Genomic DNA, 24,686 nt, shown 5'->3' on the forward strand with positions numbered 1-24,686 from the left:
GTTCTGAAGGAATAGCAGAAGATACAATTTAACCGAAAAAATGTATCCAGAGATGAGACATTTGTATCTTTTTAAAATACTAGTAGAGATGGTCGAAAAGTGCATTTAATTATCGATAGATCGATCATTTTTTTGGAAATGGATACCCAACCGATAGTTTTTCGCTACTACACACACATCTATAAAAAATTGATACATAAAATAAAAAATATATAAAAAGTGAGTTAGTACTGGTTGAAAAGTAATTTTTAAGTAACAAATTGAAGTAGTGGAACTCCGCACAGCCAAATAATAATTGGGCATTGAAAAACGGCCGATGGCGTGTCGAGTGCGATCGAATTAGCTTTTTCTGCACCCCAAAAAGTTGCTATCCGTCAGAATCGTGCACCTACTACACTACAGTTTTAGTCAGCCCGACCCGAAGTTGCTCCCATGAATAAAAATGTTCGGTAATTCACGGTAAACAATAACCATTGTCAAATCAAACATAGGGAATAATTCGCGTACATGCAAATGTACGTACGTACGTACGGTTGACGACGACGACGACGACGACGAGGAGGAGGAAACGAATATCGAAAATCGCGCAAATATGAATTAGCGGACGGACTGATGATGTCCGCGAATGATTGGCCGACGGACGACGGACGACGTCCTTAAACCTGAAATCCGAAATCAGTGAAAAATCGTTCGCGCATGAATATTCAAAATATTATCAGACTGTGGTATAATATAGTTGGCCAAAGTGTCAAAGAAATGGCAAATATTTGGTGGAACGGATTCGGATTCGGATACGGATTCGGAGCGTATACGTATTGATATATGTACATACATTTATTTATGTACATCCCATGTCCATTCACACATGCAAACTGAGAACAGTATATATATTTATATGCACATATATATCCGAATACATACGATAGATACACAACGGTGTATACACATATCTATAATATATATATATCTACGTACAGGCTTAGATCCCGATGAAATGATATGTACATGGATTTACATTCTGAATCTGCATATGTACAAATATATATATATATATCTTAATATATATATACCTGTTAGATATATATGTGGTTGTGTGTGTCTGTGTGCCTACATATATGTATCTTCCCCCAACTTTTGGATAGACAGCCATAATTAATAGATTAAATACTTTTACGCGTGCCTCTATACATTTTTGTGTATATAATCGATTCATATTTAAGTAAAAGTTTAATCAAATTCTCGCCCCAAAAAAAAAATATATATAAATTATTATTTTTTTTTTTTTTCGCGAAAATTGTCCACTGCCTGGTGTGTATACACACACACACACACACATACAGAGACCAGAGCAGCTCCAGCTTTGACGAGCCTGCAGATGAAATTATGTTGGTATCTCCTATATACATGCGTACCAGTACCTGCACCTTTGTATGCGCGAAAATTCCACCCTCTCCGCCCTCTTCTTCACCTGTTACACTACACTACGCCGAGCTATAAGCTAAGCCGAGCTGAGCTCTGGGCTCTTGGCTCTGCTGGGCTCTGCTGATGAATTCCAATCGCTACCGCCCGAGAATGCTCTACGGGCTGTACGGGTGTACGGGCGCGTTTTTGCGTGAAGTAATTTTTGATTTCGAATTCGGTTTTAGCTTTGATTGTTGGATTGTTGATTGCACTCGATAATGAAAGCCAAACAACATGGTTTTTCGGAACACTCTCGGTTCGGTTGTGACTCATTTAATATTCGTGGGGGCGGGCAGTGGACGAAATGTCGCCTTGGCACAACCGTCTATTATATTAGGCTGTTATAGGTGTGCTATGGCTATGACTGCGGCTGCTGGTGCTTCTGGTGCACCTGATGTACCCATAGATGTACAAATGTCCGCAAATCCTTCTGAATACACATGAATTTATGTAAACAAAAATAAAGCTGAGAAGAAAATGTATCTCTTTAGGGACTCCATCAACATTTTTGCATAAAACCTTCCATAGATCGAGTCGGTATGGGCCAATAATAATAATATAATAAGCAAAATATATTTTTATTTCATAAAACTCAAACTAAAACTCCTACATTTCTATCTCTTCATAGCAGATCTGTTGAATCGCTGAGCCTACGGAGGAGTCACTAAGAAGAAGAGAGAGAGTTTTTGGAGCCGTGAATTGTACATACGGAAATTGTGTGTAGATTCTGGAACTCAGCTATACTGGAGCAGAACGGAGAAAACACAAGGGGTGCCGAGTCACCCGACGCGAACCAGGAAAACCGTGCGACGTGTTGGTGGACCCCGTGGGCTGCGATGGGTTGCTTTGGGTCTCCAACCTCGAAGCAGTCGGATGTGAACCCGGATGACCCGAAGAGCCAGAAGCGCCGGAGCGAAGCAATATCTAGACAGTTGCAGAAGGACAAACAGCTCTATAGGGCCACACACAGGCTGCTCCTCCTAGGGGCGGGTGAGTCCGGCAAATCAACTATAGTCAAGCAGATGCGAATATTGCACGTCGATGGATTTTCTGACTCCGAAAAGAAACAGAAAATTGATGATATTAAAAAGAATATTCGAGACGCTATCTTGGTGAGTCTCTAATACTAATCTTAAATCATAATAAAGTATAATTAATATTTAAATGTTTTTATTGCAGACTATTACAGGAGCCATGAGCACACTTAATCCACCTGTAGCTTTAGAAAAGAAAGAAAATGAACCCAGAGTGGAATATATTCAGGATTATGCATCTAGTAAGTAATACAAATTAATTATAAAATGAATAAGTAACTAATTAGAATGTTCTTTTGTGCAGGTCCGGACTTTAATTATCCTCCTGAATTTTATGAACATACAGAAGAACTATGGAAAGACAAGGGTGTTCTTCAAACCTACGAGAGGTCGAATGAGTATCAATTAATTGATTGTGCGAAATAGTGAGTACAGTTTTTTAAAATAATATTTTTAAGCAGAACAATTGATGTGACAGTTGGTAGCAGAATGTTAACTTTAAGAATCTGCAACTTTTCTAATAGTTTCAATACATGTTTTTCTTGCTATTGCACCTATTACTGACGATTAAGAATATTCGTTGGATTTGAAAGTATACAATTTCCAATTCTAAATATTGCATTGCTTGACAAGGCAGTTCCTTTCCAAAGATAACTAGTTAAAAAAGGCTAAATAGAATTTTATAAGACCAAATAGTATTTGTCCTGTCTGTAGAATTATTGGCTTGAGATTTAAATACCTTTTGATTATTATTTTCTTTCACAAACTTTAACAATTACACTCTCCACTTCCCATTAAAGCTTCCTGGATCGAGTAAGCACAATCAAGAATCCAAACTATACCCCAAATGAGCAGGATATTCTTCGGTGCCGTGTTTTGACTTCTGGAATATTTGAAACAAGATTTCAAGTGGACAAAGTAAACTTTCAGTGAGTATTTTATTGCCAAAAATATAAAATAACTGAACTATTAAATAATAATTTATTTTCATAGCATGTTTGATGTCGGAGGACAGCGGGACGAGCGTAGAAAATGGATTCAATGTTTTAATGATGTAACTGCTATTATATTCGTAACTGCGTGCTCAAGTTATAACATGGTTTTGCGTGAAGATCCCACCCAAAATCGGCTTCGAGAATCTTTGGATTTGTTCAAGAGTATTTGGAACAACAGGTACTATTCCATTGGATACTTTCCGATTAGAATATATTTCTAATTTAACATTTATTTATTATTTTAGATGGCTTCGCACGATTTCTATTATACTATTTTTAAATAAGCAAGATTTGTTAGCAGAGAAAATTAAGGCTGGAAAAAGTAAATTGTCGGAATATTTCTCCGAGTTTAACAAATACCAAACGCCAAGTAAGTAAAATAGCATTAGAACTTCAAGAATCATCAAGCAACAAATGAGATCAAGGTGATGGCTTTCACTCAATGCATCTTTTGGCCCGAAAATATGTGAAAAGAAAACCTCATCAGCGAAACCTTGAGTAAGACGTCTAAGAAATCGGCTTCTGGAAAAATTATAATGATTCAAATAAATGTATCTTTTAATCTAAAATTCTATTTCAAATTGGTTGACAAAATAGATAGTTCAACCCTGATACCTTGAAACGCATTCATTAACTTAAGAAATTTAATGGATAATATGTTTTATTTATCTTAAAATGTGCTGTCGATACAGGTGACGCAATAATGGAATCCAATGACGACCCAGAAGTAATACGAGCAAAATATTTTATACGAGACGAGTTTCTGGTAGGATAATTAATCTATCATTAATGTTTATTAAACTTTATTCTCATTGATAACTTTTTTTTTTAATCTTAGCGTATATCTACCGCTAGCGGAGACGGTAAACACTACTGCTATCCACATTTCACATGCGCCGTTGACACAGAAAACATTAAACGGGTGTTTAATGATTGCAGAGACATTATTCAAAGGATGCACCTTCGTCAATATGAATTGTTATAGGTTATCCCCCATCGCCGTAATGCAAGTAAATAAAAATATTAATGACTTACTGTTTTAAATATAATTATCAAATGTAATTTGTATTTAAATAGTCCCTTGATTAAAAAAAAAATTCGCTGCATTTAGATCTGGTATGACCTTTCACAAAACTCAACATTAAAGAATAATAAATAAACATGTTAATAACAATTATAGTCGTTTTATTCATTATAGGTATGAGGATGCACTTTCTTTATTATCTATAATCTATTATCCCTTGACATGAAGCATTTAAGGAGGAGTATATCCGTGAGTCGGTCGGTGTCGGTGTCGGTTTTGGAGTCGGAGTCCGTGAGAATTTGCAAATGTTCAGTCGACGGGTCACTAGACAAGCTGGTTTAATATGCTGAAGCTGGCCGATGCCTTGTCGATCTCGTCAAAGTTCCTCTTGAGCTTACTGCTCCAGGTGTCCTTGTTGTACATCGGATCCATGCGGACGAGGTATGGCACTATCTCCCGGTGATGGTTGCCGACGATCTTCCCGGGCATAAATCGATCGGTGCACGGTTTAATGTTGAATTTGGTTTTGAAATCCGACTGACTGCACTCGTAGCAAACGACTGTTTGCCCATTGGCAGCAGAAATTAATCTAATAAATGGAGTGCAAATATAATTATAAGAAATCTTTCAATGATACTTCTACTTTTTAACACTTTGTATCTCATACATATTTGTTATCTAAACATTTATAAATATACATATATATTTATACAGTTATATACGGTACATTTTCGATAACATTCGGATAAGACCTGATAGCAACAGTTTAATCTTTAATATTTGATAAGTGGGTTAGACAAAGAATATTTACGTGCATCTGTGATTTGCTTTATATTTGTAACTGGTTTTCGTTTTATGGCTTTACAACTTACCTGACAAAAAATGGTCCATCATACTTTTTTGAGCCAGCTTTTGAAGAAAAGGAAGTGTTCAGTGATTAAGTGATTAAATTCAAATGTAAACTGATTCTGTTTCAATAACATATTTACAATTATTGTCCTGTTCATGTGAGGAACAATGCCGTGCTAAACTTGATACTCAAAAAAAGGAACAAAAAATTCGTTTAAAAATGCAATAATTTATTAACAATTATTATTTGTCATTTCATATGTACATATAAAATAAATCCCAGGCGCGTTATTTACATTCAAAGATCATTGTGTGTCCTACGATTTCGAAAGTAAGTTAAGTGGTCATAGTAAGTGGTGTGTTGGAAAGTCTACTCGCTTAATAACTTGCTACTGTCAGCCCTCTTTATTAAATGTCCTCCACCAATGCTGTCTAAGCCGCGTTTAGAAACTGTTCGTGAGATCCTGTCTTGTAAGGACTCAAAATTCTGGCTCTTTGACAGAAACTGATTCATGTGTCTTAAAAAAAGTTTGTAAAACTCGTTAAAAAATGGCGATGAAGGTGATAGGTCGTCGCTTACAAATCCTGATGTTCGAAACTTGTCGTTGTTTCCGTTACCAAACAGTTTTAAAGCTGAAATATCTGGTCAAAACAATAAGAAATTCATATATATTATATACAGGCAAATGATTAATTTTTAAAGCGTAAGTAAGTACTTGGAACTCTATTATGGAGTTGCCTTCCAATACCTTCGCACAAATATTTCCCATCCATTAACTCATCGTTGGAAATATCCTAGAATAAACGCACATTGGACACTCTTTCAAAAACTCTTTTTTCGAATTCACTTTATAGCTTACCACGCTTGGCGCTGCCTGGATAAGATTCGAGAACATAGATACAACCACCAGCACTACAAACAGATTCATATTTTCCGATTCTTTGGGCTGGCTGCACTTGGGGGGAAAACAGGACTTGGCACTCGGCTGAAGGTTGGAGAAGACTATGCCGATTCGGTCGGCCGTGGGTCGTTTATATATCCCATTGGAGTCCTCCGCATTAAACAGGGTGTGGGAAAATATATGATGCAGATAACTAACGACAGCTAAAAGACCCACAGAACGCACCCGTTATTAACAGCTTAGTTTGTGCGGTTTCCTTTATGCTCTTAATGCGTCACTTGCACCATATTTCTAATAATTTGTGGTAAATACTCCAACAAACAGAGCCGGAGTGGTGTCAAGATTTCAGCAAACATACGCGCATTGAAACCATATGCTCAAATTTATTAGATTTAATTTTCATTTGCAGTTGGACTTCTCTTTTCTGTGTTTTGTCCGGCTTTAGATGGATAATTGAGTTACATACAAGAATCGAGACGCTGTCTACCATCAGCTTGAAAAGACATTCATAATATATTTAGAGTTTTATTTCTTAAAATTATAAATTTTGATGAAAAGCATTGGATGGAATAGGAGTTTGTTAAGAAGAGTATAGATACTTCGAATATTTACTAACTGAGTATTCCCAATTGATCCTTACTGAGTTTTATCTTAATGTACGTAACTAGAGATAAAATGTTCAAGCTTTTATAAAAGAATTTGGCAGGTTTTTTTTTTGGCGCAATGATGGAAAACTTTTAAAAACGAGACACCATTACGAAAAAACTTAAAAAGTACAATAAGCTTGTCTAAAACTAAATGAATGCTTAAAAGTTCTTAAATAGGGAAAAATATATTGATTTCTATGGTTTTAATACCTAAATATATATATTTTCATTTCAAAATAGTTTCACAAAGCTTAAACTAACGGAATTTCTGCCAAGAATAGACTACTGGCTAGTGTGAACATGCCATTATAGAGGGATGTCGTTCAAAAGCCCCCTCCGAATTTCCCTACTGATTGCCCACCGATATTTATCGAACACGAACCCCCCTGTTTCGGAATTATCATAATGTTTTCTTCTTAGTACTTTTATTTCTTATAAAATCAGCGCTCATATTGCGAAATGTCAAGATTTCTATTGTCGTCCAGGAGATTGATACCGCAGGTTTGTTTAGTTCTCCATTTAATCCGCCCAAGAGCTTGTACACGACGCATACTTCCACACAGCACGATTTTTTGCTTGCCGGTTCGTGGATTTCGACCTTTCAGCATTCTCGTCGAGGAAAGGCCTCTACTCCCATAAACATGTGTGTTATGTTTGTGCCGCAGCAGGAGGTGAGTGCGTTATGTCCATCTCAATGGTGTTTTCTAACCAACTATTAACTAGGCCTGGGTGGTGGAGCGCATGGGCCGGTTTCATAGGATACTGGAGCCAGGCCTCAACGTACTGGTGCCTGTTGCGGACAAAATCAAATATGTGCAGAGCCTGAAGGAAATCGCTATTGATGTTCCGAAGCAGAGTGCCATTACCTCGGACAACGTCACTCTCAGCATCGACGGAGTACTATACTTGCGCATCATCGATCCCTATAGAGGTAGGTCTTCCATTGACATCTTGGCCCGCACTAATTGCCGATTATATCACCATTAAGCTTCTTACGGAGTGGAGGACCCGGAGTTTGCAATCACACAGTTGGCCCAAACTACGATGCGATCCGAGCTGGGCAAGATGTCCCTGGATAAGGTCTTCCGCGAGCGAGAATCCCTAAATGTCAGCATCGTCGACTCGATCAACAAGGCGAGTGAAGCCTGGGGTATCGCATGCTTGCGTTACGAGATCCGAGATATACGTGTGAGTACGATCTGAATCCTTGTCTAGCGCACAGTTTTTTAAAATCGAATAATTACAGCTGCCAACCAGAGTCCACGAAGCGATGCAAATGCAGGTTGAGGCAGAGAGGCGGAAAAGGGCGGCGATTCTTGAGTCCGAGGGAGTTCGCGAGGCCGAAATTAATATTGCCGAGGGCAAGCGAAAGTCTAGAATCCTAGCCTCTGGTTTGTACCATAGTTTATTTACAAAACGATGGGTATTAACTCCATATTTCTGCAGAGGCTGAGCGACAGGAGCACATAAATAAGGCGAGTGGTGAAGCGGCTGCCATTATAGCCGTTGCAGATGCCAGGGCTCGAAGCCTGCTGGCCATAGCCAAGTCACTGTCTCATTTGGTAAGTGGTTTTACTTCTCTGGGTGCTTTCAGATAGTCGCCTGTATAGTTACATCTTACATCATTGCGGACAAAGTCGAAAAAAGACAAAATCCTTTGTTAGTTTGAAACACTTGACAGCAGTACACAGTTTCCCAAAATAGGCCACACGCTCGACAAAATACACAAACTTCTGAAATGTTTCAAATGGAGTATCAGAAGCGGTTGCTTCAGCGATACACCAACAACATCGCGGGTAGGGAGGAGTTGGATCTTCGCTGCATCCCCATGCGGGCGGGCAGTCAATGGGATCGAAACTATTTTCTCTCCCAAGATTTAAACTCAGCTCAGCCAGTGGTTCCAGCAGTGTCCAATAGTTCTAGCGAGTTGCGCCACAACTCAGCCTATGCCTGCTTGCTACGGAACGAGTTCCTAGACACGGAGGTGACCTCCATCGATCAGTGCAAGCAGAGCCCCAAGGTGCGTTCAGACACTGGCGATTTTAGAGTGCGAGAGAGCACCCGTCTCTACAGGTTCATCGAAAGGAATTCGCCCACGTTGCCTGCCCTAAGGCCCCCTTTCGAAAATGTTGGCGAAGCCAGCCAGCGATTGCTTAGCATTTCTAAGAGACCCGTTCGCAAGCTGTCGCGACTTCCGTACAAGATACTTGACGCACCCGAGCTGCAGGATGACTTTTACTTGAACCTTATTGACTGGTCGTCGGAGAACATGCTCGCGGTGGGCCTGGGCTACTCGGTTTACCTCTGGAATGCTGTTAGTGGCCAAGTGACCCGCCTTTGCGACTTTAGTCACGAGGATAACTTGGTGACGGCTGTCAGATGGCACGGCGCCGGCCGTCAAGTGGCTATTGGGACTCTCGGTGGCTATGTGAGCATCTGGGACGCGGATCGTCAAAAGGAATACACAAAACTGGAGGGTCACTCAGCGAGAGTTACAGCACTGGCGTGGTGTGGAAATTTTCTGTCTAGCGGATCTCGGGATCGCACCATCCTGCAGCGGGACGTTCGATTACCGCCGTCGGACATCGTGCGCTGCCTCCATGGACATAAGCACGAGGTGTGCGGCCTGCAATGGTCACCCACTTGGCAGTATTTGGCCAGTGGGGGCAACGACAATCGCTTGTTGATTTGGACGGCCCAGGGATCCGAGCCCCTGTACTCTTTCAGCGACCATAAGGCCGTGGTGAAGGCTCTGGCTTGGTCGCCTCACAAAACCGGCTTACTGGCCAGTGGCGGAGGAACTGCGGATCGGTGTCTGCGCTTTTGGAACGTTCTCACCGGGCAGCTGGTGCAGAGCATTGACACGGGCGCCCAGATAAGCAACCTGGCTTGGGCCCATAACTCAGCCGAGCTGGTCACCACTCACGGCTATGCTCAGCCGCAAGTTATCGTGTGGCGGTATCCTTCCCTGAAGCAAGTAGTCAGACTCACAGGCCACACCCACCGGGTTGTTTACCTGGCGGTTAGCCCTGATAACGAGTCGATAGTCACCGGTGGGGCTGACGAGACTCTGCGTTTTTGGAGTGTTTTTACGAAACGACAGGCGCCCAAGATGCCACACTCAGTGCTAAGCTTAAATCGGAACATCAGATAGAGGAAAAATAAATTCTGGCATAACCGTAATCGAAAATGTATATATTTTAATTAAAATGATGTTTTTTAATAGTGTATTTAAAACAAATAAGTTTTTATAACATTCTCTAATGCTGTATCATTCATTCCATCGTTATATTTTTAGGACGGACAAAATGCTGCTTCCCTGACTCTGGCCGAGCAGTATATTAGCGCGTTTAAGAAACTGGCTAAGACGAATAACACGATGATATTGCCCTCGAATCCAGGAGATGTCAATAGTTTCGTTGCGCAGGCACTGGCGGTATATAAGCACGTTGCCAATCCCAACCAGGCCAGCATCCAGCCCGATGGCGTTAAGGCGGTTCTCAACGCGAAAAATGTTGATTTCAACCAATTGAATGAGGATAAAACCAGTGTGAAAATGAATATTGAATAAGAGTGAATAAATGATTGTTGCTATTAGTTTCGCTTGAATCGTTGTTATTAACAAGGCAAAGCATTTAGATTTTAATAAACTCTGTTTTCAAAACGAGTACAAATCCATTGTCAACAGCTATGTCTTTATTGGCCAGTTTACTTCGGCAGGTACTTTAACAATCGCACTTCGTGTGACAGCCAGAGGGCAAAGCTCAATAGAATCAGCGATCCAGACTGATGGGCCGTCGCCAGAGGCACTGGAACGTAGGTCAGTAGCGTGGTCACTCCAAGAGTGGCTTGGGTCCAGGCCATGGCCACCACCGCGTTGATGGCCCAGTTGGCGCGCTTCGGAAGCTGCATTCGGCGGGTGACCAGCCAGAGAGCCGTGGTTAGGGTCACTGTGCTGATTCCCAGTATGCGATGATTGAACTGCACTGTTGTTGGGTTCTCGGTAATGTTCTTCTGCACTGGCTTAAACTGCCACATATCGTCGGGAATCCACTTGTCGCCCATCTTTGGGAATGAATTGTACACTAGACCGGCGTCCAGTCCAGCCACAAACGCGCCGGAAATGGCAGTCAGCAGGACCATGGCTTTCGTCATGTGTGACAAGCCCTTAATATTAAATGCATTCTTGGCCTGGATCACGAATGTGTTTGTGGGAATAAGCATTGACATTGCCTTCGACAGCGAAAAGGCGTAAAGGACGAAGGCAGCGGCCAAGTGAGAGGCCAGCCGATACTGTGAGACTCGTGGCACATCGTTGGGATCCTGGAACCTGTCCTCCAGCCCGGATTTGACCATGTACCACCCCATCAGCCCCTGGAGTCCAATGAGCGTGCCAAGCAACAGAACTGTCTTCTTGGTCTTGGCGCAGAAGTAACCCTTTTTCCAAAAGTAGGCAGCTGGCAGAAGGAACAAGCCGCCAATGGCACGGCCCCACATCCTGTGCATGTATTCCATCATGAATATGAACTTGAACTCTTCCACCGTCATGTTTACATTTTTCCTAGATGATAGCGAAATTAGTTTTCCTGTAGAAGGGTCATTTTGGAATACCTACAGCTTATATTCGGGATATTGCTGGTATTTGGAGAACTCTTCTATCCACTCTTCCTGCGTCCTTGGCATTCGCTCGCCCGTCAGTTTCCACGTAACCATGGAGAGGCCTGACTCGGTCAATCTAGTCACACCCCCTAGAAAAAGGATAAAATTTAGATAAGGAACAAGGATGTGTCGATTATATTTACCCAGGCCAACTGCAACAAAAACCATGCCACTCACTCCGAGGAACCATCGTCCTACGATCTTATCGCTCTTTGAAATACTTATGGGTTTTATCGCGGGAATTTCCTGTAAGATTCGGTCACTTATAACATTGAATTACTATGTATATAAACTATAAAGGGTTATATAAACATATTTTATTAAATATTTATTCAGAAAAGTCCTGATTTCATGCGGTCATAATATATAACCAATTCAATATTTACCTTTATCGCTGTTTGCGCAATGGTTTGGTGTAGTCGGGGTCCTGGAACCAGCTGTTTTATAAGACTTGTCCTCTTTTGCAGCAAGCGTAACATTGTGAAGTATTATTATTGCTATAATAAATATTAAAGATATTCTTTGATTTTATTCTATTTACAAATTGCAAAGCCGCTAGCAGTGTGGCCGTGATGGTCGAGTAATACCACTACTTTGAAAACATAGAAAATATCGACTGTGACTATTGGGCCTTAATCCCGACTGGTAACACTGCGCTACCCTTCAACAAAACATTTTTATTGCGGCTTTTTATAAACAATTTTGTAAAAGAAATGGAAGATATATTAAATAAACAGTTTGATCAGTTGCAAAAGGCGATCGACGGTATTATGGATCTGAAGGCAAAGGTATGTCTGTACTAAAAGTCCAACAATGTGGTTTATCGTGCATATTCTTTTGCAGGGGCAGTCCTCAGAGGAAGCGCGCACGTCGGCCACTTTGATGTTTGTGGCTCTGAAGCACGCGAATCGGGAGGTGAAGCAAAAGATCAAGGCTGGACGGGACAAGCTGCACCTGGAGAAGAACAAGGTGGACCTTAGCAGACTGCAGTTGCAGAACCTGCTGTACGAAGTGAGCCACCTGAAGAAAGAGATCATCCGCTGCCAAAAGTTCAAAAGTCGCGACACCCACCTGGAACTGCTTTCGGAGGGTGACTACGCAGATAGGCTTCCCAACCTACCAGCCGCCAAGGAAGACATGTCAAGCCATAAGAAGCATCTGCATCGGTTGGAGTGCGAGCTGCGACTTCGAAAGGATCTCGACAAACAGTACAGTGCACTGCTGAACTCCAAACAGGAGCTGTTGCAAGACAATCTAAGCCAGACCCAGCGGTACATCTCTTTTGCACCTGCTTTGCGCACTTTGCTGGGTGCCACGCAGCCACTGCACGATGCCCTGCAGCTATCTCTAGACGTGGAGTGGAAGCTTAGTGCCGTGGTCAAGTACCTGCCGAAACCCCTGTACATCCTGTTTATCAACCTGCAATCGATTCAACGCATTAGCGACGATCACACGTTTGCCTCCGAAGTAGTGGGCTATGAAAGTGAAGCTCAAATGCAGGATTTGTTGAAGGAAAAGCGCTCTGCTTCCTTGCAGCGGTTGAAGGCGGAAGATGAAATGGATGAATCGTCAAAAAGTACCTTGGACAAGGCATTGCTTCCTCATCCTCTGCATATTCGAATCACGGTAAGTGCACTTAGATTGACTATTTAGCATATGATTATAAACTGTCTTCTCTGTGATAGATTGGCGCGGCTGGCTCCAACCAATTAATTCTTTTGATTCGTTATTTTGAGCTTATTAAATGCGCCGCAGTCTGGGCTCAAATGAACCTTGCGGGTAACAATGGGTAAGTAATAAATAGTGAAATTGAGGACTAAAATAATAAAATTTGATCGTGCTTTAGCGGGGATACCAACTTTGTCCACAACATTTTGAGGCATTTATACGCCAACGATTTGGGCAACGAAATACCCATTCCAGGCATGCAGTATGAGGTATGATTTGATAAGCATATTGTAACAACAAATAATCACTATCATCTCTCACATATAGCTACAGAATTCTAATATATCCGCCGAGGAATGTCTGGCGCATTTGGAGGCCAAGGACTTTGGAAAACCCTATTGCTGGTTGCAAGGAATGTGCTCTATTCCCACGGTCAATAGTTCGATGGTGTACAACCACGAGTTGAATTTGAACAAAAACACGCGGGAAATCATTGCCCGCATCTCCAGCCGGTGGAACTCTTGGCTGAAGCTGAGTCAGCAGATTCGAGGTCTGATGTACAAGGATGTCGATCTATACACTTTGAAGGAGAACATTTACCCCGCCGGCTTGTCGTGCAGTCTTGTACAATGGACTGTCATTACATTGGAGGAATTTCATGCTCAAAACTCGGATGTTCTGAAGATTTCCTCAGACGACAAGGGTGTAACTTACAGCATATATCGGGCTGTAATTGTTCGAGGATCTGCGAAAATGGAGTGTTTTATCAGGGTCCCTAGCAATTACCCTTTGGAAATACCACTTTGGATTTTAAATGTGCATTGGAACGGCTGTCATACATCCCAAAACAATTCCGCCATCAAGGTAAATTACTGCCACGTTTAAGTTCGATTAATATTTGAACTTTATATTCTCTAGATGATGGAGTTCTGGACCAACTCCCTACAGCCCACGCAACTAGAGGATAACGAGCGCATTCTGTATGCTCAACTCTTCCGAACTATATACAGCTTTGATATATTTCTGGAGACAGAGGGCTCCATTCAAAGCACAATCGAGTACAACAAGGAAAAGCCATACATTAGTGCTTTTGCAAAGCGGAGTCGTGCGCGCCCATATAAGTACTTTAAAAAGGGATCGGTGTACGCCTTCAAACAGTGATGTGTTCAAACAGAGTTTTTTTTGTGCGGTTACTAAACAATTTCACAGTTGCTGTTTATTACGTTTAGTAATACAATAAATAAGTAACATTTAAAGCTAGCTACAATTTCAATGGCAGTTTATCTTTTGGGAAGCTGTCGCCGCCAGGGATCCGGTTGGTAGCGACGTTGCAGAAGGATTCTCAATAGACTCCCGGCTTTCATCCGGCATCACCTTATCGACAACATGCTTGATAATCAGACCGTCATCACCCAGGTAGAGCACGGAGTATCCATCGTACCAGGCTTCCTGATCCTTCAGTATCTCCTTCAACTGCCACAGCTTGTACTTCCAGAATTGGAACATGACTTTTAGCCCAGATATACCTCTGACCCGCCATCTGACACGAACCGTATAGTCCTCAGGGTGTTTTGTAATCTTCAGGACTTCAAACTTGACGTAGGCATACTTTAAATGGCCAACCGTTCGCAGTATGGCAATCTGTTTGACGTAGTGATACAGTCCTACGGTGTGCTTGCCAGTGATGTTGTTTTGGAAAACGAGGCCCGGACTGTAAATGGAATAGTCCAGCGGCTCCACGAATAGCTTCGGCAGCGTTGTTCTAAGCACCTCGTAGGCACGGTCCAGATCCGCTGGCTTCCTCCCGGTCTCCTTGTCACTGCTGGGCTGTGGTTGTGTGCTGGCACTCTCGTGGAGGACCCGACTAGGTTGAATGTTGTCGATTCGGTCGCTGTTAAGTAATCTGTGGGGGCAGGTAACTGTTGTGGGCAAAGCCAGTCGCATGGCGGACGATAACGCCCGCTCTGTGGAGCACGAGTGGGCCAGCCAGCTGCTCCTTCTAATTGATAACATCCCGAAGTTTCGCATCATTTTTGCAAGGACAATTAATTGTTTACCGGGCTTTATTAAGTTATGCTTCTGCAGGTTATGCAGGGAAAGACTCGCCCAGGGCGCCACAAATCTATGCCGAGTGCAATTTAATCAAAACTAATCGCATCGATTAGCACACCGGTTAAATATTAAGCTAATTTTTGACGTGCTCGTGTTTAGGTAACATTTTTGGAATCATATGGTTGTTGATAAAATACTAAAATATCGATAGTCTTTGCATAAAATTTATATGTTTATCGGGTTAAATGGTTTATTAAATATGGAAAACTGACTGTTTTTATTGTTTTGACTATTTTATATTTAGATTTATATTTTGACAACTTTTTTTATATTTAATTAAGCAATTCCTCAGCCCGAGGCCCGTGTCAGCTACTCCCAAGATTGGGCTAGAATCGTTTTCCAACACTAAACGATTGATACTGTTAGAGCGGCAGTAACCGACATTTAAATAATTGAGGAAGGACTTTTTGTCTTGGATAATCCTAATAATATAATATTAAAGGTAATAAACATGTATCTCTGAGTAATATTGCACATTAAGACTCGTGGTCTTCCCAGCAATTTAATTTTGTTTCGGGAATGTGCTTTTTTTAAATATTTTCTTTAAATTTGCTATTTTTCCCAATTTGTTTGTTGGTCAAGTTATATTTTATAAATCTCTAATATGAGAATAAAGCGCGAGATTCTTTCGATAGCTCATACCAGCTGCAGAGATGTAACGTGAAACTGTTGCATCGGGGAGGTCCATGGGAAGTCCCTAGATTTTTTAAGGGGGTGAATCTGGATCTAAGAATAATACCATAAAACATTAACTAAAACCGAAATGCAAATATATTTTACTAGTATAAATATTGTTTCTACAAATAGAAATAATTTGGGAGCCTAAATAATTTAATAATTCCCTTCATACAGTTTGCCCTTCACCCCACTGCCGGCAACCATGACCAGTCCAGGGTTTTTTTGCGCAGAAAGTCTGCGCAGAACCATTTGTTACAAGCTCGAATCACACAAATCTGGGAGCCTATACATATATTTGTCTACAAGTAAACACGTTGTTTACAGACACCTAGATATAAAACTAATTTAAGCTAAAAGCTTTCGTTGGCTGAAAAATCGAAATTTGTTTGAGCTTAAACCTTAAAACCCCCCTAATATGACGCATTAATCAGTGACGGTATTATTAAGTGCCAAATACATGATTTAGTTTCATTGTCTATTCAGCTCTGCTAACCTTAGTAGTGAGAAAAATCAATAGGGAGTAAATAAAAATGTTACATGCCTAAAAATCGCTTTGCGCATTGTTAAAACAAATAGAAATCTTTTTTTATTGTCAAGGGACTTTTCCAAAATGTATGGACTCAACCAATCAATTGTAAACGTAAGTTTTTGACCGGCACTGCGTAACTTTTGAATTGTATCGGAGACCCCCAGAGAGAGGCCTCGCCTTTATTCCACGGGGATTATTGATTGGCAATGAAAAAAACCAAATGTCTAACATGACCACCATTTCAGAATCAACGCTTTCGAGTTCGTGATATGGATAACGAGCAAATCATGTCCACTTTTGGGAACATAGGGCACTTATTAAACATCGCCGTGGAACGGTTCATAACGATTGGCGAAATAATAGCCGAGGAAAATATTGACATCAAAGGAGATATGTACGAAGCGGCCAAAGAAGCCCGAGATGCTGGTTGGTATTCTTTTATTTTTCCCCATAAAATTATAATATTAATAAGAAATCCTTTCTTCTTTAGGAAAATCGATCGAACGACTTTGTGATGTATCACCATTGGGTGGTATGGAGCTTCGACACCACATTGAACCTTTGAAAGATTATGGTGCCATTATATTGGCGGCCAGGTCCCTCCTATCCTCTGTCACCCGAATTCTACTCCTGGTTGATATTATTGTTGTGAAGAAACTCTTAACCGCCAAGAAGCGAGCCTCCGAGAGTCTCGAGAAGCTAGAATCGGTGATGAACTTCACTGAATTTGTGCGTGCGTTTTCCGTTTTCGGCACGGAGATGATCGAGCTTGCTTACCTCACCGGCCATCACCGGAACTCCTTCAAGGAGGAGCGGCGGCGGGCGCAGATGTTTTCGGCCCGTCAAATCCTGGAGAAATCGATTGCCATCTTGCTAACGTCCTCGAAGAACAGCCTCATCCACAGTGACTGTGTGATTGTGAAGGAGAACCGCGACACCGTGTTCTGTCAGATCAGAAGAGCCATGGACCTCATCCATTTTGTGGTGAAGGACAGTATCTTTGACTCGGCGAAGCACTTACCCTTCGAAAAGCAGGCCAGCAATCCGAACTACGAGAACGAAAGCATATACACGACAATAAAGCGCATTGTTAACCTCATCAAGCGGTACAAATATCAAATGAGCTACTATGAGAGTAACGTCGAAGGGAACAACAATTCCGACGCGTATTTCAATTTTCTGGACGACGATTTGTGGAAGTCGGACAAAAACCTGTCCTCCTCGTCTGGCTGTGGTCGTATGGTGAACAACACCAACTTCAGGAAGCACATGAGCTCCGAGAGCATGGATCTGCGCGAGGAACTGTCCATGGCATTCGAAAAACTGTTCGAGAAGGCACACGACTTCACCGACTCGCCCTACATCAGTCACAACCATCGAAAGAACATCCTGTCCTATTGTGACAACTGCAAGCTGGAGTTCGATCTTTACCTCAACACCATTATGAAGGATCAGCACGAAAACTCTGGGGGTCAGTTGAAGGGCCGTGACCCCGAGCTGGGTATGCTGAGTAGTCTGGAGGAGCTCTGTAAGCAGCTGGTCGTCTCGGTTTCCAGTCAAATCGAGGACTTCAACGAATCGCTTAAGATCGCATCCAAGCTTGTGAAATCGTTCCACGTCCTGGCAACGAATTACGACATCGACAATCTGAACCAGCGTTCCACAAAGTTCCACGACTGCTGCGACCATATCTTTGACATCTGTAAGCTCCTGCAGCATATAGCGCCGACGGAAAGGCTGCAGGTCCAGGCGAAGTGCCTGGCCATCAATCTACGAATCTACGGGCCGCAGGTCTTTATTGCTGCCAAAATCCTCTGGAAATACTCTAATAGCAGTGCGGCCAACGAGAACTTTGAGTCCTTCTCGGACATGTGGAAGTGGCTAACGAACGAGATCTCTATGATCGCCAAAAAGATTCTTGTATCAATTAATACCACTAAGAACGAAAGAGAAACGGAAACTGAGGTGGGTGTTTCCTATTTGCATTTCTAATTAAATACCTCTTAAGCCGTGTTTTTCTTTCTAGAAATGTGAAACTTCTGATAAACTATCTAAACCCGGTGTACCTGCAACTGATGGAGATGGAGAAATGGTTGAGTATTCTGGCCTCGAAGGCAAAAACAATGGAGATCTAAGCACATATCAATCAAAATGGAGTGAAGACTTGTCGGACGACAACGACATATTAAAGAGAGCTAAAAACATGTCAGCTATGGCTTTCCTAATGTATCAGTTTACAAAAGGAAACGGTTCTTTAAGAACAACTCAGGATTTGTTTACTCAAGCCGAATATTTTGCGGAGGAAGCCAATCGACTTTACAAGGTCCTCCGTCACTTTTCGTATCAGGTACTTCTTACACTCGACTCCCGAAAACTCTCGAATGTCATTACATACATATATTCTTATATAGGTTCCAGCAAGTGACAACAAAAAGGATCTGCTTAACATTTTAGATAGGGTGCCGACTTTTGTCCAAGCACTTCAATTTACAGTCAAAGACCACACGGTGGGTAAAGCTGCCACTTTTGTGAAGGTGGATCACGTCATCAGAGAAACAAAAAACCTTATGAACGTTATAAATAAAGTAGTATCGAAGTGCTTTGAGTGCGCAAATAAGGTAACTAAAACTATGCCAAACCAAAGAGCCATTTCGTACAGTTACAGTTAAGATCAATTATAATTTAATTATATTTTTAAAGTGTATGAGGATTATGATTTACTGTGATATTAAAGCATGATTTATTACAGGTATGGTTTAGGTTTTCTTTTTATTTTTCTCCAAGGAATTTCAACGGATATTTATTTCTGGGTGGTGGTTTAAATAAAGCTATATCTTTTACTTAGTAAACCATCTACTTTAGCTATTGTAGAAATTTTAAATACATCTCATGAGCTAAGAAAAAGCTAATGAAGTACTACCTGAAGTTTCCTGATCTTAATTCGACTATTATAAGCTATTCTAGTCCAAAAGTATTACAATTTGTGATTTATTTCAAGTAAACTTTTATTTTAATTCAATTTTATGAGTTTTTAAACGAGTATTTTGCTATCAAAAGCAAACGATATGCTTGAAAATCATTACTAATTGATCCACTTCTCCGCAGTACAAACTAAATTTAACTGGGATTACTGGAGGACTCACCTCAGGGGCAGTACGCGGCGATGACAACGTGGCCGGTGGAATGTGCGACTCCAAAGGAACGACGAGCAGCAGCGAGGGGAGCATGTGACATTACGGGATGGCTCGAAGAGCCAAGGGAGATGCACGGAGAACGAGGGTATCATTTTTACTGTTCTGAGCCCGATCTTTTTATTATACATAGTGTACACTGTTATTAATCTTAATACATTCAATTCTGTGTATTAGTTGGTGCCGCTTCTAGCGTTGATTAATGTCAAACAAATTTATTAAACATACAAATTCCAATTAGTTGTTTCAACAGCACGATCTTATAATGCATATTTTGTTTCACTACATTCGTAAAAATAAAGGCAATAAAGGTAATGACAGATGCAGATATACAAACGTATTTTATATTGGGGTTCTACAAATCGGTTCGAAGGTATTTTCTATCCATTTCATTGATCAATTCAGTTCGAGGGGTATTGCTGCAACAAGAGGTTTTAGCCTCTTGGGACAAATTGTAAACTTTCAAGGCAACTGTTTCCTTTATCTGATCCGTCTGTGCACTTGAGTTTTTGATTTTAAGCAAATTTTTAAACAGCATTAAGTCCAAGGAGAATAAAGCTGCACAGAAAAACGAGAGTGCTCCAAGGGAATAGGCGTAAGTTGTCAGTTCTTCGGGCAGTTCTTCCAAAGCAAAGAACTTCAGGAGTCCTTAAATTGATTTAACAAAATTATAATTATAGGATCATACTTCATTAAAACCCTCAATACCTTCTACGGTGAAGAACAGTACTCCACAGGTTAGTAGAATAACTTCGCAGGTACTATAGTTGGAAGCTCCATCGATAATTCTGTCAGTAATTCATTTTATGGTAAAATATAAATTATAAAACTTATCTCTTCACCTCGTCAAGAGCAAAACTGATGCGATAAAGGTGTATCCAACAAACGTTAGGGTGCTGAAGTCATCGCCCTCCCTTGTCCATGAAAGATTATTCAAGAGCAACCATTCTCTGGACTGTTTTTGATTTATTGTAAATACACGTTCGGAATATTTGTCCGACCATCTCTTCAGAATTAATCCAGCCACTGTAGCTATCTAGTGATGAAACCAGTTTATTACTTTGTTATGTCAAATGTGTTTTTGAGAAGACACTTGCAAGCTGCAGAACTTTTATGCATATAGAAGCCGCTAGTCCCATGTTAGACGATCTTAACGTACGCTGTCATACTGAATCACGTTCGGCCCAAAGTTACGCTGACCCATGCAAATTTTCTCACATTTGGCTTTTCGTTGTTTAGCGTGGGAAATTCAAAGGTAAAGATGTGAGTCGGCCAAGGTTTCCTCAGCCAAAAACAAAACTGAAATTCTTAGTTCCATTTAGCTAAATTATGCAAAACCACTTCGAAAACGTTATTTTTTCTAAGATAGCTTACCAATCACGATTTAACAAGGGGGTCCATCAGGAAAAATCGAAAAATGGGGATCGAAAAATTTGTTTCGAGATTTTAATGCAGATTGAAGGAGAATGGAACTACAAATCGTTCGAGGTACTCCTCTCAAGAATCGGATGAAAATTGGCCAAGATATGGGCTTGGTTTGGGGCAAAAGTGGAAATCCAGGATTTTACAAGGGGGTCCATCAGGAAAAATCGAAAAATGGGGATCGAAAAATTTGTTTCGAGATTTTAATGCAGATTGAAGGAGAATGGAACTATGGCCAAGATATGGGCTTGGTTTGGGGCAAAAGTGGAAATAGTGCATTTTACAAGGGGGTCCATCAGGAAAAATCGAAAAATGGGGATGGAAAATTTTGTTTAGAGATTTTGATGCAGATTGAAGGAGAATGGAACTACAAATCGTTCGAGGTACTCCGCTCAAGAATCGGATGAAAATTGGCCAAGATATGGGCTTGGTTTGGGGCAAAAGTGGAAATCCTGGATTTTACAAGGGGGTCCATCAGAAAAAATCGAAAAATGGGGATGGAAAATTTTGTTTAGAGATTTTGATGCAGATTGAAGGAGAATGGAACTACAAATCGTTCGAGATACTCCGCTCAAGAATCGGATGAAAATTAGCCAAGATATGGGCTTGGTTTGGGGCAAAAGTGGAAATCCAGGATTTTACAAGGGGGTCCATCAGGAAAAATCGAAAAATGGGGATGGAAAAATTTGTTTCGAGATTTTAATGCAGATTGAAGGAGAATGGAACTACAAATCGTTTAAGATACTCCGCTCAAGGATCGGATGAAAATTGGCCAAGATATGGGCTTGGTTTGGGGCAAAAGTGGAAATCCAGGATTTTACAAGGGGGTCCATCAGGAAAAATCGAAAAATGGGGATGGAAAATTTTGTTTCCAGATTTTGATGCAGATTGAAGGAGAATGGAACTACAAATCGTTCGAGATACTCCGCTCAAGGATCGGATGAAAATTGGCCAAGATATGGGCTTGGTTTGGGGCAAAAGTGGAAATCCAGGATTTTACAAGGGGGTCCATCAGGAAAAATCGAAAAATGGGGATGGAAAAATTTGTTTCGAGATTTTAATGCAGATTGAAGGAGAATGGAACTACAAATCGTTTAAGATACTCCGCTCAAGGATCGGATGAAAATTGGCCAAGATATGGGCTTGGTTTGGGGCAAAAGTGGAAATCCAGGATTTTACAAGGGGGTCCATCAGGAAAAATCGAAAAATGGGGATCGAAAATTTTGTATCGAGATTTTGATGCAGATTGAAAGGGGACGGAACTACAAATCGTTCGAGGTACTCCGCTCAAGGATCGGATGGGAATTAGCCAAGATATGGGCTTGGTTTGGGGCAAAAGTGGAAATCCAGGATTTTGAAAGGGGGTCCATCAGAAAAAATTAAAAAAAAGGATCCAAAATTTTAAGAATGTTCCAATTTGTTTGGTTGCCGTATAGCTCAGAAATCCATTCAAGTTTTCCTTAGTTTAAAACCCCTACCTTGAGCTAAACAATAACAATCGAGCTCAGTCTGACCCCTTTAGTAAAGATTAATTGTGCCTGCTGGCTTATCAGCGAAAATAAATATCAATAAAATAAATAATGTAGGTTCACATATAAAGATGCTTTACTGGTATAAAAATCTATAATAAAACAAAAATACAAGCACTTATATGTCCAGCTGGCCTTTGTAGGAAAAAATGGTTTATGTTTGGACGATTATCAGTCGAACAGTATCAATTATTCCTGCGGAATCGGGAATACTCTTAAACAATTTGGCAAAAGGTAAACCCACTGTTTAAAAATTTTCTTATCAGTTGAAAGCCAAATGCGCAGCCACCATTTACGAAGAGTATTACTGTGAAGAAGCCATACAGTTCATCATAATGCGATCTTCAGTTTTACAATAACACTCGGACTGTCAAGAGCGGGCTATCGCACCTAGAAACAATTTTAATCTTAATTATGACGAGCTTGTGCATAATTGGAGCCGGAACAGGAGGACTTTGCTGTGCCCGCCATGCCATTGACAATGGATTCCAAACCACAGTCTTCGAGCTATCCAACCAAATTGGAGGTACCTGGGTCTACAATGAGGCCACAGGATCCGTCAATGGAGTTGATGTTCACAGCAGCATGTACGAGAATTTACGGTGAGTTCTGCCAATCTGTGTTATGAAACATATTATGAAACAAATGAAAAGCCAGTTTATCTTCTCATATTTAGAACAAATTTGCCAAAGGAAGTAATGGGATTCCCTGACTTTGAAATCGCCCAAAATGAACGTTCGTATGTGAGATCTGATGAAATTTTGGATTTCTTGAACCAGTATGCGGATAATTTTGAATTGAAAAAGCACATTAAGTTTAATTCCTACGTGATTAGAGTGGCACCCAAGAAAAACAAGTGGCAGGTAAACTTTTTAGGCATTTCAGAAAATTATCCCTAAAAAGCGATCCGTCACAGGTCCTTGTAAAAGATGTGACAACCAACAAGATCGAGTTCCACTACTTTGATAAAGTTATGGTCGCCAATGGGCATTATCATACTCCCAACTACATAAAAATACCCAAGATGCAACTTTTTAAAGGAAACTTTATGCACAGCCACGACTTTAGGAAAAGGGATGTTTTCCAAGGTTTGTTAACAAAGTTTAATGAGAAGGATAATTTCCGTAACCGCTATTTTCAGGGAAATCCGTCCTGGTTATTGGAGCTGGACCAAGTGGCATGGACTTGTCGAATATTATATCCAGAACCGCCACACGCGTTACATTAAGCCACCACTTGAAGGATATTGGAACTTCGATTTTCTATGATAACGTTAATCAAAAGCCGGATGTCAAGGAGCTGGATGAGAATGGAGCCTTTTTCGTAGATGGATCTTACGAAAAATTTGATACAATTTTTTTCTGCACTGGTTACAAGTACTCATTCCCATTTCTTACTGTTAATTCTGGAATTTATGTCGAGGATAACTATGTTCAGGACCTTTATAAGCAGTGTATTAACATCATGAACCCATCTATTTCATTGATTGGTTTGCCATTTTATGTGTGTGCCGCCCAAATGATGGATCTTCAGGCGCGTTTTATCCTTAGCTACTATAAAGGATCCAACGTTCTGCCCTCCAAAGAGGAAATGCAAAAGGATACCCAGGAAAAAATGGAGAAAATTTGGAGCGAAGGATGCAGACGACGTCATGCTCATATGCTGGGCCCGAAACAAGTAAGTAGTGATCTATTCTTTAACTTAGCTATATTATAACATCGATTTTTAATTTTTAAGATTGACTATTTTAACGATTTGGCCAATACTGCGGGAATAAAGAATTTGAAGCCAGTTATGACAAAATTGCACAACGAGAGTAGTAAATGCTTCAATGACAACCTACTGCATTTTCGCGAGGATAATTTTAAAATTCTAAATGACGAAGCTTTTGTGAAAATAAATTAATAAAAGTTTTCAAACTTTAAAAGGAATAACTAATAGATTTTTGGAAATGTTTTATTCTATCACAAGTGCGTTCGTCACTTA

General features: G+C 40.8%; 10 protein-coding genes across 20 annotated transcripts; 6 read left to right on the plus strand and 4 right to left on the minus strand.

Moving 5' to 3' along the window:
* Nucleotides 1-150: 150 nt before the first annotated feature.
* Nucleotides 151-4,664, plus strand: LOC6495724 (G protein alpha s subunit). 7 transcript variants are annotated; one of them, XM_032450107.2, is made up of 9 exons: nt 151-219; nt 2,090-2,573; nt 2,641-2,737; nt 2,800-2,920; nt 3,296-3,424; nt 3,489-3,668; nt 3,736-3,860; nt 4,174-4,256; nt 4,329-4,664. In XM_032450107.2, exons 2-9 carry the CDS (start codon nt 2,298-2,300, stop codon nt 4,473-4,475), a joined length of 1,158 nt encoding a protein of 385 aa, XP_032305998.1. In that variant the 5' UTR covers nt 151-219; nt 2,090-2,297; the 3' UTR covers nt 4,476-4,664. The 7 variants fall into 7 exon arrangements, with proteins under 7 accessions (XP_032305998.1, XP_032305996.1, XP_014763469.1 ...); XM_032450105.2 differs by having other exon boundaries at nt 152-459; XM_014907983.3 differs by having other exon boundaries at nt 152-449.
* LOC6494909 lies at nt 4,659-6,392 on the minus strand. Of its 4 annotated transcripts, none has more exons than XM_001959407.4 (4): nt 6,224-6,389; nt 6,113-6,158; nt 5,387-5,423; nt 4,659-5,103 (listed from the first exon to the last, which is right to left on the minus strand). In XM_001959407.4, exons 1-4 carry the CDS (start codon nt 6,290-6,292, stop codon nt 4,839-4,841), a joined length of 417 nt encoding a protein of 138 aa, XP_001959443.1. In that variant the 5' UTR covers nt 6,293-6,389; the 3' UTR covers nt 4,659-4,838. The 4 variants fall into 4 exon arrangements, with proteins under 4 accessions (XP_001959443.1, XP_044571278.1, XP_014763067.1 ...); XM_044715343.1 differs by lacking the exons at nt 4,659-5,103; nt 5,387-5,423 and adding exons at nt 5,573-5,881; nt 5,944-6,005 and having other exon boundaries at nt 6,080-6,158; nt 6,224-6,392; XM_032450109.2 differs by lacking the exons at nt 4,659-5,103; nt 5,387-5,423 and adding exons at nt 5,741-5,881; nt 5,944-6,005 and having other exon boundaries at nt 6,224-6,391.
* Nucleotides 6,393-7,261: 869 nt separating this feature from the next.
* LOC6495725 (stomatin-like protein 2, mitochondrial) lies at nt 7,262-10,509 on the plus strand. Its single transcript, XM_001959408.4, has 7 exons — nt 7,262-7,413; nt 7,476-7,583; nt 7,636-7,843; nt 7,901-8,100; nt 8,159-8,303; nt 8,359-8,474; nt 10,211-10,509. The coding sequence occupies exons 1-7, from the start codon at nt 7,372-7,374 to the stop codon at nt 10,481-10,483; spliced, it is 1,092 nt and encodes a 363-aa protein (XP_001959444.2). The 5' UTR covers nt 7,262-7,371; the 3' UTR covers nt 10,484-10,509.
* LOC26515102 (fizzy-related protein homolog) lies at nt 8,511-10,095 on the plus strand. Its single transcript, XM_014908605.3, has one exon. It carries the CDS (start codon nt 8,651-8,653, stop codon nt 10,064-10,066), a length of 1,416 nt encoding a protein of 471 aa, XP_014764091.1. The 5' UTR covers nt 8,511-8,650; the 3' UTR covers nt 10,067-10,095.
* A 77-nt stretch (nt 10,510-10,586) lies between the features above and the next one.
* Nucleotides 10,587-12,173, minus strand: LOC6494908 (cytochrome c oxidase assembly protein COX15 homolog). The gene is made up of 4 exons (XM_001959409.4): nt 11,958-12,173; nt 11,715-11,817; nt 11,528-11,660; nt 10,587-11,473 (listed from the first exon to the last, which is right to left on the minus strand). Exons 1-4 carry the CDS (start codon nt 12,048-12,050, stop codon nt 10,621-10,623), a joined length of 1,182 nt encoding a protein of 393 aa, XP_001959445.1. The 5' UTR covers nt 12,051-12,173; the 3' UTR covers nt 10,587-10,620.
* A 13-nt stretch (nt 12,174-12,186) lies between these two features.
* Nucleotides 12,187-14,495, plus strand: LOC6495726 (THO complex subunit 5). Its single transcript, XM_001959410.4, has 6 exons — nt 12,187-12,359; nt 12,415-13,197; nt 13,257-13,360; nt 13,418-13,508; nt 13,567-14,103; nt 14,158-14,495. Exons 1-6 carry the CDS (start codon nt 12,285-12,287, stop codon nt 14,398-14,400), a joined length of 1,833 nt encoding a protein of 610 aa, XP_001959446.1. The 5' UTR covers nt 12,187-12,284; the 3' UTR covers nt 14,401-14,495.
* On the minus strand, nt 14,434-15,498 carry LOC6494907 (uncharacterized protein C6orf136 homolog). Its single transcript, XM_001959411.4, has one exon. The coding sequence runs from the start codon at nt 15,268-15,270 to the stop codon at nt 14,509-14,511; it is 762 nt and encodes a 253-aa protein (XP_001959447.1). The 5' UTR covers nt 15,271-15,498; the 3' UTR covers nt 14,434-14,508.
* Nucleotides 15,499-16,283: 785 nt separating this feature from the next.
* On the plus strand, nt 16,284-20,077 carry LOC6495727 (alpha-catulin). Its single transcript, XM_001959412.4, has 6 exons — nt 16,284-16,669; nt 16,804-16,984; nt 17,049-18,523; nt 18,585-18,905; nt 18,970-19,176; nt 19,664-20,077. The coding sequence occupies exons 1-6, from the start codon at nt 16,640-16,642 to the stop codon at nt 19,787-19,789; spliced, it is 2,340 nt and encodes a 779-aa protein (XP_001959448.3). The 5' UTR covers nt 16,284-16,639; the 3' UTR covers nt 19,790-20,077.
* Nucleotides 20,071-21,026, minus strand: LOC6494906. Its single transcript, XM_001959413.4, has 4 exons — nt 20,847-21,026; nt 20,592-20,785; nt 20,458-20,537; nt 20,071-20,397 (listed from the first exon to the last, which is right to left on the minus strand). Exons 1-4 carry the CDS (start codon nt 20,886-20,888, stop codon nt 20,105-20,107), a joined length of 609 nt encoding a protein of 202 aa, XP_001959449.3. The 5' UTR covers nt 20,889-21,026; the 3' UTR covers nt 20,071-20,104.
* Nucleotides 20,210-24,640, plus strand: LOC6495728 (senecionine N-oxygenase). Of its 2 annotated transcripts, XM_014907984.3 has the most exons (7): nt 20,210-20,344; nt 20,430-20,486; nt 22,967-23,302; nt 23,377-23,563; nt 23,617-23,788; nt 23,842-24,377; nt 24,438-24,640. In XM_014907984.3, exons 3-7 carry the CDS (start codon nt 23,115-23,117, stop codon nt 24,603-24,605), a joined length of 1,251 nt encoding a protein of 416 aa, XP_014763470.1. In that variant the 5' UTR covers nt 20,210-20,344; nt 20,430-20,486; nt 22,967-23,114; the 3' UTR covers nt 24,606-24,640. The 2 variants fall into 2 exon arrangements, with proteins under 2 accessions (XP_014763470.1, XP_032307015.1); XM_032451124.2 differs by lacking the exons at nt 20,210-20,344; nt 20,430-20,486 and having other exon boundaries at nt 23,201-23,302; nt 23,358-23,563; nt 24,438-24,611.
* The last annotated feature ends 46 nt before the right edge of the window (nt 24,641-24,686 follow it).

The sequence above is a fragment of the Drosophila ananassae genome, chromosome 3L, assembly GCF_017639315.1.
Source record: "Drosophila ananassae strain 14024-0371.13 chromosome 3L, ASM1763931v2, whole genome shotgun sequence".
Taxonomy (NCBI): domain Eukaryota; kingdom Metazoa; phylum Arthropoda; class Insecta; order Diptera; family Drosophilidae; genus Drosophila; species Drosophila ananassae.